Here is a 12500-nt window from a genome sequence, read left to right on the forward strand (position 1 = left end):
TGATACATGTTGGGACTTAAAGACAGACCTGTACATAGAATAAACTAATCGGCCACACACCGCGTTTAGTTTTGATAATGTTGGGGCTTAAACACAGACCTGCGCACAATTATTTGTATTTGTATTTCTTTTTATCACAACATATTTCTCTGTGTGAAATTCGGACTGCTCTCCCCAGGGAAAATGCGTCGCTACACTACAGCGCCACCCATCCTGCATGCCAGGAACAACCCTTTTGTTGCCGTGGGTTCTTTTACGTGCACTAAATGCATGCTGCACACGGGACCCCGGTTTACCGTCTCATCCGAATGACTAGCGTCTAGACCACCACTCAAGGTCTAGTGGAGGGGGAGAAAATATCGGCCGCTGAGCCGTGATTCGAACCAGCACACTCATATTCTCTCGTTTCCAAGGCGGACGCGTTACCTCTAGGCCAACACTCCACTTAATCGGCCACACACCACGTTTAGTGTTGATACACGTTGGGGCTTGGAGACAGACCACCGCACATTTTGTCTGATATTTGTTTGGGTTTGGAGACAAGAACAACAACAACAATTAATCCAATCACGATATCGAGAATAAGGACAATGATGGTGATGACAATAATAATCATGATGGTAAGAAGAAAAAAATAGTAGGCGACAACGTTCATGGAGCAAAAGAAAAAAATAAAAAAAAAATAAATAAAAAAAAAGAAGAAGAACGAGATAAAAAGACCTCCCACCCCTCATATCAGAAAGACCTCTAAACTTGACAGCATGAGTGTAGACAACGATGGAAATCGTGATGATATTATGAAACAAAGATGAAGACGACGACGGTAGCCAGACAGAAAAATGGCACACAAGTGAAAACCTACCCAAATCAGAAAGACCCCTGGACTTGACACCATGAGTGTAGATCATAGACGACGATGACGATCCTGATGATATGATGAAAACAATGATGAATACGACAACGATCACTAGACAAAAAGAAAGTAAAACAAAGGAAAAAAAAAATCAAAACAAATCAAACCTAAACAATAACAAGAGAAACCACAGAATTTCCCTCAAAATAAAAAGACCTCAGAATTTCACGACAAGGATCATAATGCAGAAAGAAAGTATAAAAGACGGATAACGATCATAAAACAAAGCAAACCAAACCAAAACAAAAGAAACCACAGAAATTCCCTGGACCTAAAAAATTTTGACGATAACGATCATGATACAGAAAGAAACTATCGAGACGGACAATGATAAAAAAAAGAAGAAAAAACAAAAACAAACGAAAACAAACCAAACAGAACCAAAACAAACCTCAGTAATTTACATTAAAAAAATTAAAAGACCTTAAAAAAAAACAAAAAACGTGACGATAACGATCGTGATGCAGAAATGAATTTTAACGATCATAAAACAAAAACAAACAAACAATAAAAAGACCCCCACGAACCCCACTCCCTACCACCCGTAACAGAAGAAGGAGAAAACAAACAAACAAACAAACAAAACCAGACCTCCACCCCGCCCCCCCACGCCCCACACCCCGAAAAAAACCCAAAAAACAACAAAGCAAAAATAGAAGACCTCTGAACTTGACGGCGTGGGTGTAGACGACGAGGTCGGAGAGCTCCCTGGCGATCTGCGAGGCCTTTCGGGGCCGGACGGACTTGGGCATGACTTTGACCTGCTGGATGTCGTCATCAAAGTGCCAGTCCAGCTCAGGGTGACTCTTCAGCCGTCCCTTCTCGCTGAACGACTCCGACCCCTCCCTGGACCCACAGAAATCGTCATGAAAATAAAACAATTAATAAATGAATAAATAAATAACTGAATAAATAAATAAAGAAAGAAATGATGAAAATAAATAAACAGATAAACGAATAAAATGATTAATTTAAGAAAATAATAATAAAACGGACTTTTTTTTTAAAGATTTAAAAGTAAATACATATATATTCATGGACACACACACAGACACACACACACACACACACACACACAGGCATACAAGGTGAAAATCATGCCCCTTTTCACAAGTACTGTGTCTGCGTGTATACCTAAGTCAAGATTTCTTGTTGTTGTTTTTTATATGTGTGCATGAGTGCACGCACTAGCAGTTCTAACGTGAGCGCCTAACATTTTGTTAATCAACTGGCATGTACATTCCATGTTTCTGTGTCGGAAGGCACGTGGCCTACATTCAACATTCAACTTCAGCTTCAGACTTTTAAAATCCCCGTACATCTGGCTGTACAAACATGGCGTCATACTTCAGTTTGATAATTCTGCGAGCATTCGAATTTATTTGCAGAGACTCCCCTCCCCCTTTTCTCTAAATTAACCTTCACTTAACTGCTGCCAAATTTACTTTGAATGCCACGGATTAACTCATTCAGCTCTGCAACCGAGGACTGCCGTGGCGTCAAAAATCGTCCCATTAAAAAGGTTTTAAACTTTCTACATGTGCACTGATCTTACGAAAAGGGAACTAACTACTTTCTGGATGTATCCACATGCGGTCCGGAGGAAAATAACAAAACAAAAACAAAACATAACAAAAACAAAACAAAAACAACAACAAAAAAGTATATTTTCCGCTTTTTACCGCATCATTATAGCATGGAAATTAACCGAGGGTGTAATACAACGGGTTAAACCTTAACTCCCCAGGGCTTAACAACACTCCACCCGTGCATTCACAATGCTCACCTGCTTCGGATTTCACTGAAGGAGCCAGTGCGATTTCGTATCTGGGTCTTGTTCTCTTCTTCGTGGTCCGGCAGAGGGCTGTCCTGGCTGTCCATTGAGTGGCGCATCGCCTTCACTGCTGTCGACAACAGAGTGCCACACAGGCTATTCTAACTGTGCTTGCTCTTCTTATCTCACTTGTTTTACTTGGGTTTCTGTTTGTGCTTGTTTGTAAATTCGATTCTTTCGTTGTTGCTGTTTTCTTCCAGTGTTTTTGAAATGAATTTTTGCGCTAAATACAAAAATGTTGTTGTTGTTGTTGTTTGTTGTTGTCTGTTGTTGTTCTTCTTCTTCTTCCTCTTCTACCACCATCGCCGCTACTGCCACAACGAGAACCACTGCTGCTGATGCTGCGATTTACACATTACCACTTATTCCAGGAAAATCAAGGGAGATAAAGTGCGAATTGTTGATGATCGATCGAAGCTGGGTGTAGAAGTCCTCAATCGTCGTAGTCTGGTGTGGGAAGAATGTCCATCTCATGGGTCGATTCCTTCCCTTTTCCAACCTGCCTCAGTGTAATTCCAGACGGCAAATGTGATCATCCTCCTTCCGTGCATATTTCGCGGTTTTACACCCAGTTGCATATTTTTTCATGAATGTCTTGCGGTCGAGGGATGGTGCGGTCAAATGAAGTCAAGTCTGGCGAGGACTATCCTCTCTCCAGATCGGATTTTCTTGCTGGACTTACAACACGTGGTACGTAGCACTGGGTTACATAGCTACCAGCGGCAGAGGAGAAATCTGACCTGATTTGACTTTGGAGAACCGAAAATATGGTATATAGCAAAATGATTGGTTGAAAATCCAAAATACTGACTGTGAGGGACTGCAAACAATTAACATATTAACAGGTTAACTCATCAGAAAACAAAATTGATGAATTAATTAAACTTCCAACAAATAACTGACAACAGCTTTTTTTTTTTAATTAGGGTATCATCAGACAAATACATTAAATGATGATTGATTGAGTGACACCTACATTATCTTTTGTATTTGACAGATTCACCAAATTCCATAACCATGAAATAATTTTCCAACTGGCATAGATAGAGAAAGAAAATTCTCTATGACCTGAATCAAGAGTTCACCCCAAGACTGGCTACCCAACACACTCACTCACAAAGCTGACCGACTGACTAAACTGACTGTCTGTGCAACATACCATCCGCAACATCCTCTTCATCCTCGTCTTCATCGTCGTCGTCTTCGAAATCATTGATGGATGAAGGGATGCTGCTCGTTCGGGACTGAGTGTAGACCTGTAAGGACAATGTGAAGGTAAAGAATGCGTCGTTGGCTGAAGATGAGGGGTTGTGGGGAAAGGGGGGCGGGGGGGAGATGGTGGGGGAGGGGGGGGGGGGGAGGGGGAGAAAGTGGGAAGTCGGGTACAATCACTTCCCAGTTGGGTGCATTACTTCTGGCCATTCTGCTCAACATTATTCGGTTGTTTGTTTGTGTTTTTTTTTGTTTTTTTTTTATTCATTTTTGTTGTTGTTTTTCTTGGGGGGTCAGGGGGGCGGGGGTGGGGGATGGGTGTTCATCCAAGTTACTGATGACCACAATGTCAAAATGCATCGCTGTATTGAGTCTACGTAACATGTGTGAGCAAAGTTTCCTTTCCTTTCTTTTCACTTCTAAACGACATCCCCGTGGGATACAGAATAGCTGATTAAAGATGTACAGTACAAGGGCATAAAGAAGAAGAAAAAAAAAAAAACCCTGCGGCAATATACTTTATTCTGACTAGTTGTTTCAAACTACAAGAGGAAGCTACATTCTATTCATGCATGTCTGTTTTTGCACAATCCTAAATAACCTGTTGATTAGATGCATGTAATGTTCGAATACAAGGCTTAATTTTCAGTCAAACACTTAAAGATATCTTGAGAGTACTCGGATCACACAGACACACAGACACACACACACACACACACACACACACACACACACACACACACGCACGCACAGAGATAAACACACACACACACACACACACACACACACACACACACACAATCACACACACATTTACACAAAACACACACACACACACAAACACACAAACAAACACACACACACACAAGCAAACACACAACACACTCACACACACAAACACACACACACACACACACACAATCACACAAAACACACACACACACACACACACACACACACACACACACACACACACATAACGACAGACGCACGCGCCAAGGAGCTGACCTTCTTCAACGTGAGAGGATTGTCGTGTTCCCTCAGCTTCTTGTTCTTCACCAGGATGCGGTACTTGAGCTGGGCAGGAGACGGCAGTTGGGGGTCCTCGCTGAAGTCCGACTCGAACAGGAACTTGGTCACCAGTCGGTCCCCGAACACGTTCTGCAACAACACGTGTTAACCCTTTCACTGCCAAACTGACCTTTATGCACAAGCTAGGTACAGGACGACAGGGTGACCAGATCACGGGTCTGTTATCCATGAACCCACTGCTTTAAAAAAATATTCCGTGGAAGGATGGGGCCATTATTTTTTCTACACATCGCAAGGGGGAATCCCCAGCCATTCTTGGACACCTTTTCTGTGTTCATAGCACAAGGGAATTTCGCACTCCAATTTGACTGGCGGTGAAAGGGTTAAAAAGGAAGGTGGTAGAATGGTTAAGACGCTCAGCTGACAATACAGAGAAGTCCGTGAGGGTGTGGGTTCGAATCCTGCTCTCGCCCTTTCTCCCCAAGTTTGACTGGGAAGATCAAATTGAGTGTCTAGTCTTTTGGATGAGACGATAAAAAACGAGGTCTCGTGTGCAGCATGCACTTAGCGCACCGAAAAAGAAGCCATGGCAGCGAGTGTTGTTCTCCGGCAAAATTATGTAAAAAAAAAAATCACTCTGAAAGGTACACAAAAATATAAGCATGCACCCAAGGCCGGACAGGCACGTTGGGTTATGCTGCTGTCAGGCATCTGCCTTACAGATGTGGTGCAACGTATATGGATTTGTCCGAACGCAGTGACTTCTCCTTGAGAAACTGAAACTGAAATTCTGCTACATGTACACAAACAAAGTGTTGGAGATAAGCGGAGTGTTGGCGTAGTTGTAACACGTCCACCTAGGAAGCGAGAGAATCTGAACGCACTGGTTCGAATCCAAAAGTCGCCAGTATTTTCTCCCACTCCACTAACCCTTGAAATGGTAGTATGGACGCTAGTCATTCGGATGAGACGATAAACCGAGGTCCCGTGTACAGCATACACTCAGCACACGTACATGAACCCGCGGCAACAAAAGGATTGTGTCTGACAAAATTCTGCAGAAAAGTCCACTTCCGTACGATAACAAATTAAAATGCAGGCAGGAAAAAAAAAAAAAAAAAAAAATGGGTGGCACTCTCAGTGCAGCGATGCGCTCTCCCTTGGGAGAGCAGCCCGAACTTAACACGGAAAAATCTGTTGTGACAAAAAGAGTAACACATTACACTATCTAAACCACACGGGATTAAGATGCTGGTCAGTGATGGCGTGCCATGATTAATGTCTGATTATCATTCTCGGTCTCAACTGACTATCATACATGTCATGATATTCAGAAGAGGCAACTGCTGTTTCGATTTACCTGGTACAGAATTCGATAAAAGCGGAGAGTGTCTTACCCAAATTACATCCCCAGCTCTCTAGGCCAAGAGGGCACGAGAACAGTCGGCGTTGGGGATGTTCCTCAAAGGCCAACTGGCCCCAAAGGCTGTAGCTCTAAGAGCCAGTGCAATCTTGCCAACTAGTTTGAGAGTCATGGTCCTTCACAAAAGACGAGGCTGTGAAAGACTTCCCACTGCAGTGGAAAAACTATTGTTCACACAGCCTTCACTTTGCTGTTGGCTCAGCTGTACGTTTAACACGTGTAAAACTCCCGTTCACACCCGAGAGAGAGAGAGAGAGAGAGAGAGAGAGAGAGAGAGAGAGAGGCAGACTGACAGACAAAAGAGACTAAGAGACATATAGAGCCAGAAGAGACAGAGACAGACACGGAAACAGGCAGTGGGAAAGAGACAGATAGAAAGAGCCAGATATGCAGACAGAAAGACAGACACAGACAAACATACATACATGCATACAGACAGACAGACTGACAGACATGCAGACCGATCGACAGAGACAGAAAGACAGACAGAAACAGACTGTCTTATGACAGAAGCAGACAGACAGACAGACATGCAGGCCGATAAACAGAGACAGAAAGACAGACAGAAACAGTCTTCAGACAGAAACAGACAGACTGACAGACAGACAGACAGGCAGGCAGACTCACTATAAAAATCTGCGCCATTTTCTGTTGCTGCGGGATAGAACAGTGGTTTTCGATGGACAGGATGACAGGGTAAGGGGAGGTGACAAAGGCACTTTTGTTGATCGCCTCCACAACCGACTGAAAAAAAAGATGAAAAAAAGGCACAATAATAACACGTCATTCACATTTAGGTAGTTTTCTTTTCAGTCCACTTATTGTTGTGTAAAAAAAGGGAAAAGAAAAGAATAAATATGATCTTTAAAACTCAGTGTGAAAAACATGAATTTAAACCAGAATAATAATAATAATAATAATAATAATAATAATAATAATAATAATGATGATGATGATAATAATGATAATAATAATAATAATAATAATAATAATAAGAAGAAGAAGAAGAAGAAGAAGAACAACAACAACAACAACAACAACAACAATAATAATAATCATAATCATAATAATTTTTAAAAAATGCAATAATAATAATAATAATAATAATAATAATAATAATTATTATTATTATTATATTGATGATACTACTACTACTACTAACAATAGTAATGATGATGATGATGATGATAACAATAATAATAATACACGTAAACGTAAATGCATGAGCCTACACAAACATCCAGCCAAACACTCGAACACAAATATACGTTCATATACACACACACACATAAACATCACACACAACGTTAATCATACATGACACAAATCATGCAAAACTGATGCACATCTCCTATCACAACACTTGACACCAATATCACAGTACTCAAAACCACGTAACAACACTTAACACTAATATCACAATACTTAAAACTACGTAACATCACTTAACAATATTATCACAATACTTAAAGCTATGTAACAACAGTTAGCACCAATATCACAATACTTAAAACCACGTAACAACACTTCACCAATATCACAATACTTAAACCACGTAACAACACTTAACACTAATATCACAATACTTAAAACCACGTAACAACACTCAAAACCATTATCACAATACTTCAATATCGTGATTTGCGATGCATAGGATTAGCTTTGAGTGTTGGGAATGGTCTGAAGTATTCCTGTGTGGTTTTTAGTTTTGTGATACTGGTGCTTAGCATTGGTACATGGTTTTAAGCATTGTGATACTGGTGTTAAATATTGTTCACGTGGTTTTGAATAATGTGATACAGGTGTTAAGTACAATGTCAGACACCCCCCACCTCCATCCCGACGCCCGCTCTACTCCACATAACAATGAAAACGCATACAAAGAAAAAACAAAACAAAAAACAAACAAACAAAAAACCAGAAACAAACACACATTGAGACATGTCAACAGAGGAGAATTTTGGTTCAAAAAAAAAAAAAAAAAAAAAAAGAAGAAGAAAAAACAGAAGAAAGATGCGTCTTCAGGCTCTTTTAAAAAGTTGAGTAAACACTGAGCTTTTCTGAGGACAAAGGTAAGGGGAATCCAGACACTATAGCCGAAGACAGAGAAAAAATGTTGTTCTTCCAAAGGCCTCAAGGGAAAACTAAGGCACAAACCAGGACAGGTGTCAAGACAGCGTACACAGTGTCCTGGGAGGGCGGAAATGAAAGAGATCTGAAAGATATGGTGGCATATCTTTTTTTTTTTTTTTTCGATGGAGACACTAATTGGATTCTAGTCTTCACAGGAAGCCAGTGAAGTGCTTCGAGCAGTAATTTTGCACTCCCGTGCCTGTGGATTAATTTTATGGATCACGAGTCGGGCGGCATGGTTCTGAGTGCGCTGAAGTTTATTTTGATTTCAGGGAGATCGAGAGTTAGGCTACATTAACTTGTCTAATCCAGAGAGTACAAGAGAAACAGCTAGTTTGCTGGCAACAACAGTGGGACAGAAGGAAGAAGCGAATGTTTATCGAAACTACGTATACCCAGATTCAAACACTCCACTGTTGGACACCGTTCTTTCTCTGTCTCTGGACCTTGTATTTGGAATGAACTTCCTCTTTCGCTTCGTCAGGTCTCCGCACTCATCTCTTTCAAGTCTGGCCTTAAAACCCACCTCTTCACAAGATAGCCTCCCTCCCCTACCCCTTCCTTGTCTTCAGTTTTAGAATAATGCATGCGTGTGAATGACTGGTGTGAAAGTGCTTAGATTTGCCTCTGCACAAGATTCAGTGCTATATAATTATTATTATTATTATTATTATTATAACAACGTCACTGACAGGAACAGAATGCGGCGCACCTGTTTGACATGTGAGTCTATGGAGAGTGACATGTGTTGTGAACATTGATGATGCACTCTCGTGAAACCAACCAACGAACAGTTCTTTCTTCTTTCTTCTTCTTCTTTCCGTTACACGACCAACATCGACTTGCCGATAACTCTGTCGTAGTTCATGCTCGCTGGGTATTTTCGTGTCTCAATAACCCACCGAACACTGACATGGGTTACAGGATCTTTAATGTGCGTATTGATTTTCTGCTTGCGTATACACACGAACGGGGTTCAGGCACTAGCAGGTCTGCACATATGTTGACGTAGAAGATTTGAAAAATCTCCACCATTTACCCACCAGGCACTGTTACCGAGATTCGAACCCGGGACCCTCAGATTGAAAGTCCAACGCTTTAACCACTCGGCTATTGCGCCCGTCAATTCACTTCAGTTTAGTCACTCGAGAAAGCGCCACAGCGTTCGTAAAAATCCATCCACGCAACACCACATCTGTTAGACAGATGCCAGCCAGGAACATACCCCAACGCTAGTCAGGCCTGGAGTGCACGCGTGTGTATTTGTGTAAAATCTGAGTGGATTTGTTTTTCTACAAAATCTTGCCAGAGGACAACGCTTTTGTGGCCATGGGTTCTTTTTTTTTTAGTGCTGTACACAGGAGCTCGGAATATCGACTCATCTGAAAGTTTGATTTTCTAGTCAAACTAGAAAGAAAGAGCGTGAAAGGGATTCGAACGCAGATCCTTAAAACTCACTCAGTACGGCCAGTCCTCTCTTCTCTTCTACACAGACCCCTCGGATGTCCAGTGGGTGTCTGAATGACCCAACCTTTAGCTTCCGTCGTCAGAATTGTGGTATTCTTTGTCAACATTCACCTCTTCAGTATAAGAGCCTTCCGCTTGCAATATTTTGATGGTGGTAATTGGGGTGAAACGCTGTTAACGTCGTCTCTTTCGCCGTTCGTATGGAGAGAGTTAAGGATACTAAATTAGCAGATGAGCGCTTTATCCATTCTGCCACCTACCAACGAACAAACAGACAAACAAAAAGACAAAGGTAAATGAGTAAATAGATGAATAGATAAAAAAAGAAAAGAAAAGATGAACGAAACAGAACAAAACAATTAATAAACAAATAAATGAATAAATAAGTAGATAGATAAAAAGAAAGAATGGATAAAATAATCAATCAATCAATCAATAAACAAACAAATAAATGAATAAATAAATAAACACAAAGAACCAAAAAAATGAATAAATAAGTGAATAAATGAATACATAAATACACAAATAAATAAATAAATCCATAAATAAATAAATAAATAAATAAATAAATGAAATACAACAAAATAAAATTACATAACAAGTAAACAGATAAATATACAAACAAACAAATAAACAAACCAAAAAGACCCGTACCCCCCAACCCCCCCCACCCCCACCCCCCCACCCCCCCAAAAAAAGTCAAACAAACAAACAAAAAAAACGGCAGACCTTGAAGGGGATCTTGGTGGTGAGGGTGTGTCCGTGGTAGATGATGGGCATGCCGTCATCGCCGTCCCAGCAGTCCAGCTCCACACAGCGGCAGCCCTGCAGCAGCACCTGGCTGTATAGCTCCACAGAGGACTCCCCCTTCAGCTGGTGCCCCGTCAGGTACGTGTTGTGCGAGGAGGCGATGAAGTAGTGCGGCAGGGGGTGCTCCATGTCCTGGAGGGGGGCACAGAGAGACAGAAAGAATGGTGATGGTGGTGATGATGATGATGATGGGGAGGAAGAGGAGGAGAAGGAGAAGGAGGAGGAGAAGGAGGTGGAGGCGATGAAGTAGTGCGGCAGGGGGGTGCTCCATGTCCTGGAGGGGGGCACAGAGAGACAGAAAGAATGGTGATGGCGGTGATGATGATGATGATGATGAGGGGGACGAAGAGGAGGAGGGGGAGGCGATGAAGTAGTGCTCCATGTCCTGGTGAGCACAGACAGACAGAAAAAAGTGGTGATGGTGATGATGATGATGATGGTGGTGATGTTGATGTTGATGGTGGTGATGATGTTGATGATGAGGGGGAGGAAGAGAAGGAGGAGGAGGAGGAGGAGGAGGAGGAGGAGGAGAAGGAGGAGGAGGAGGAGGCGATGAAGTAGTGCGGCAGGGGGTGCTCCATGTCTTGGAGGTGGGCACAGAGAGAGAGAAAGAATGGTGATGGTGATGATGATGATGATGGTGGTGATGATCATTATGGAGATATTGATGATGTTGGTGATGATGATGATGGTAGTGATGGTGGTGGTGATGGTGGTGGGGGTGGCGATGGTGGTGATGATGATGGTGGTGGTGATGGTGCTGGTGGTGATGGCGATGGTGATAGTGGTGGTGATGGTGGTGGTGATGTGGTGGTGGTGATGGTGATGGCGATGGTGATAGTGGTGGTGATGGTGGTGGTGATGAAGATGGTGGTGGTGATGGTGGTGGTGATGGTGGTGGTGATTACGGTGGTGGTGGTGATGGTGATGATGATGATTATGATGGCGGTGATGGTGATGATGGTGGTGGTGGTGATGGTGATGGTGATGATGGTGGTGATGATGATGATGATGGTGATGATGATGATTATGACGAGGAGGAAGAGGAGGAAGTGGATGGATGTTCACGCCAAAAGATTACAATGAGGTAACTGGTTGTCCAATTACTGGCGGGAAAAAAAGATAAAAACTCGAAATGATGATGATGATGATGATGATGATGGTGATGGTGATTATGCGGAGGAGGAGGATGTTTACGCCAAAACATAACAATGAGGTAGTGGGTGGTCACATACTGGCGGGGGAAAAGGTATAACATTGTAATGATGATGATGATGATGATGATGATGATGATGACGATGACGATGACGATGAAGACGACGACGACGACGACGACGACGATGATGATGATCTTTTTCACCTCATCCACACAGAGTGTCTTCTCGGGCAGACAGGCGTAGTTGTCCTTGTCCATGAGGAATCGGGCCAGCCCCTCAAAGGACAGACAGCACTGGTCCCTCAGCACAGAGTCCGGCTCGTGCCGCTGGATCAGCTCGATGATCTCGTGGTCCTCCTTGTGCTCGTCCTGCAAGTCAGTGGGGTGTGTGGGGATGGAGGGGCAGAGAAGGGAGTGATGGTGAGGAACGACGACACGTGCAGAGCAAAAGGGGGTTGGGGTTGGGTGGTTGGGGGGTGGAGGGTGGTGGTAGTGGAGGCGTGGCGTGGGGGACAGTGTG

General features: G+C 42.7%; 1 protein-coding gene across 1 annotated transcript in view; it reads right to left on the reverse strand.

Annotated features, from left to right (window-relative positions):
• Positions 1-12500, reverse strand: part of LOC143277179 (uncharacterized) — a 523243-nt gene that overhangs the window by 17654 nt on the left and 493089 nt on the right. The window contains exons 29-35 of the mRNA XM_076581953.1: positions 12185-12349; positions 10744-10956; positions 7042-7158; positions 4968-5120; positions 3907-4003; positions 2700-2817; positions 1575-1759 (exon numbers count right to left, since the gene is read on the reverse strand). Coding sequence (XP_076438068.1) covers positions 1575-1759; positions 2700-2817; positions 3907-4003; positions 4968-5120; positions 7042-7158; positions 10744-10956; positions 12185-12349 — 1048 coding nt within the window. The remainder of the gene's footprint in view (positions 1-1574; positions 1760-2699; positions 2818-3906; positions 4004-4967; positions 5121-7041; positions 7159-10743; positions 10957-12184; positions 12350-12500) is intronic.

Source organism: Babylonia areolata, chromosome 2, assembly GCF_041734735.1.
Source record: "Babylonia areolata isolate BAREFJ2019XMU chromosome 2, ASM4173473v1, whole genome shotgun sequence".
Taxonomy (NCBI): domain Eukaryota; kingdom Metazoa; phylum Mollusca; class Gastropoda; order Neogastropoda; family Buccinidae; genus Babylonia; species Babylonia areolata.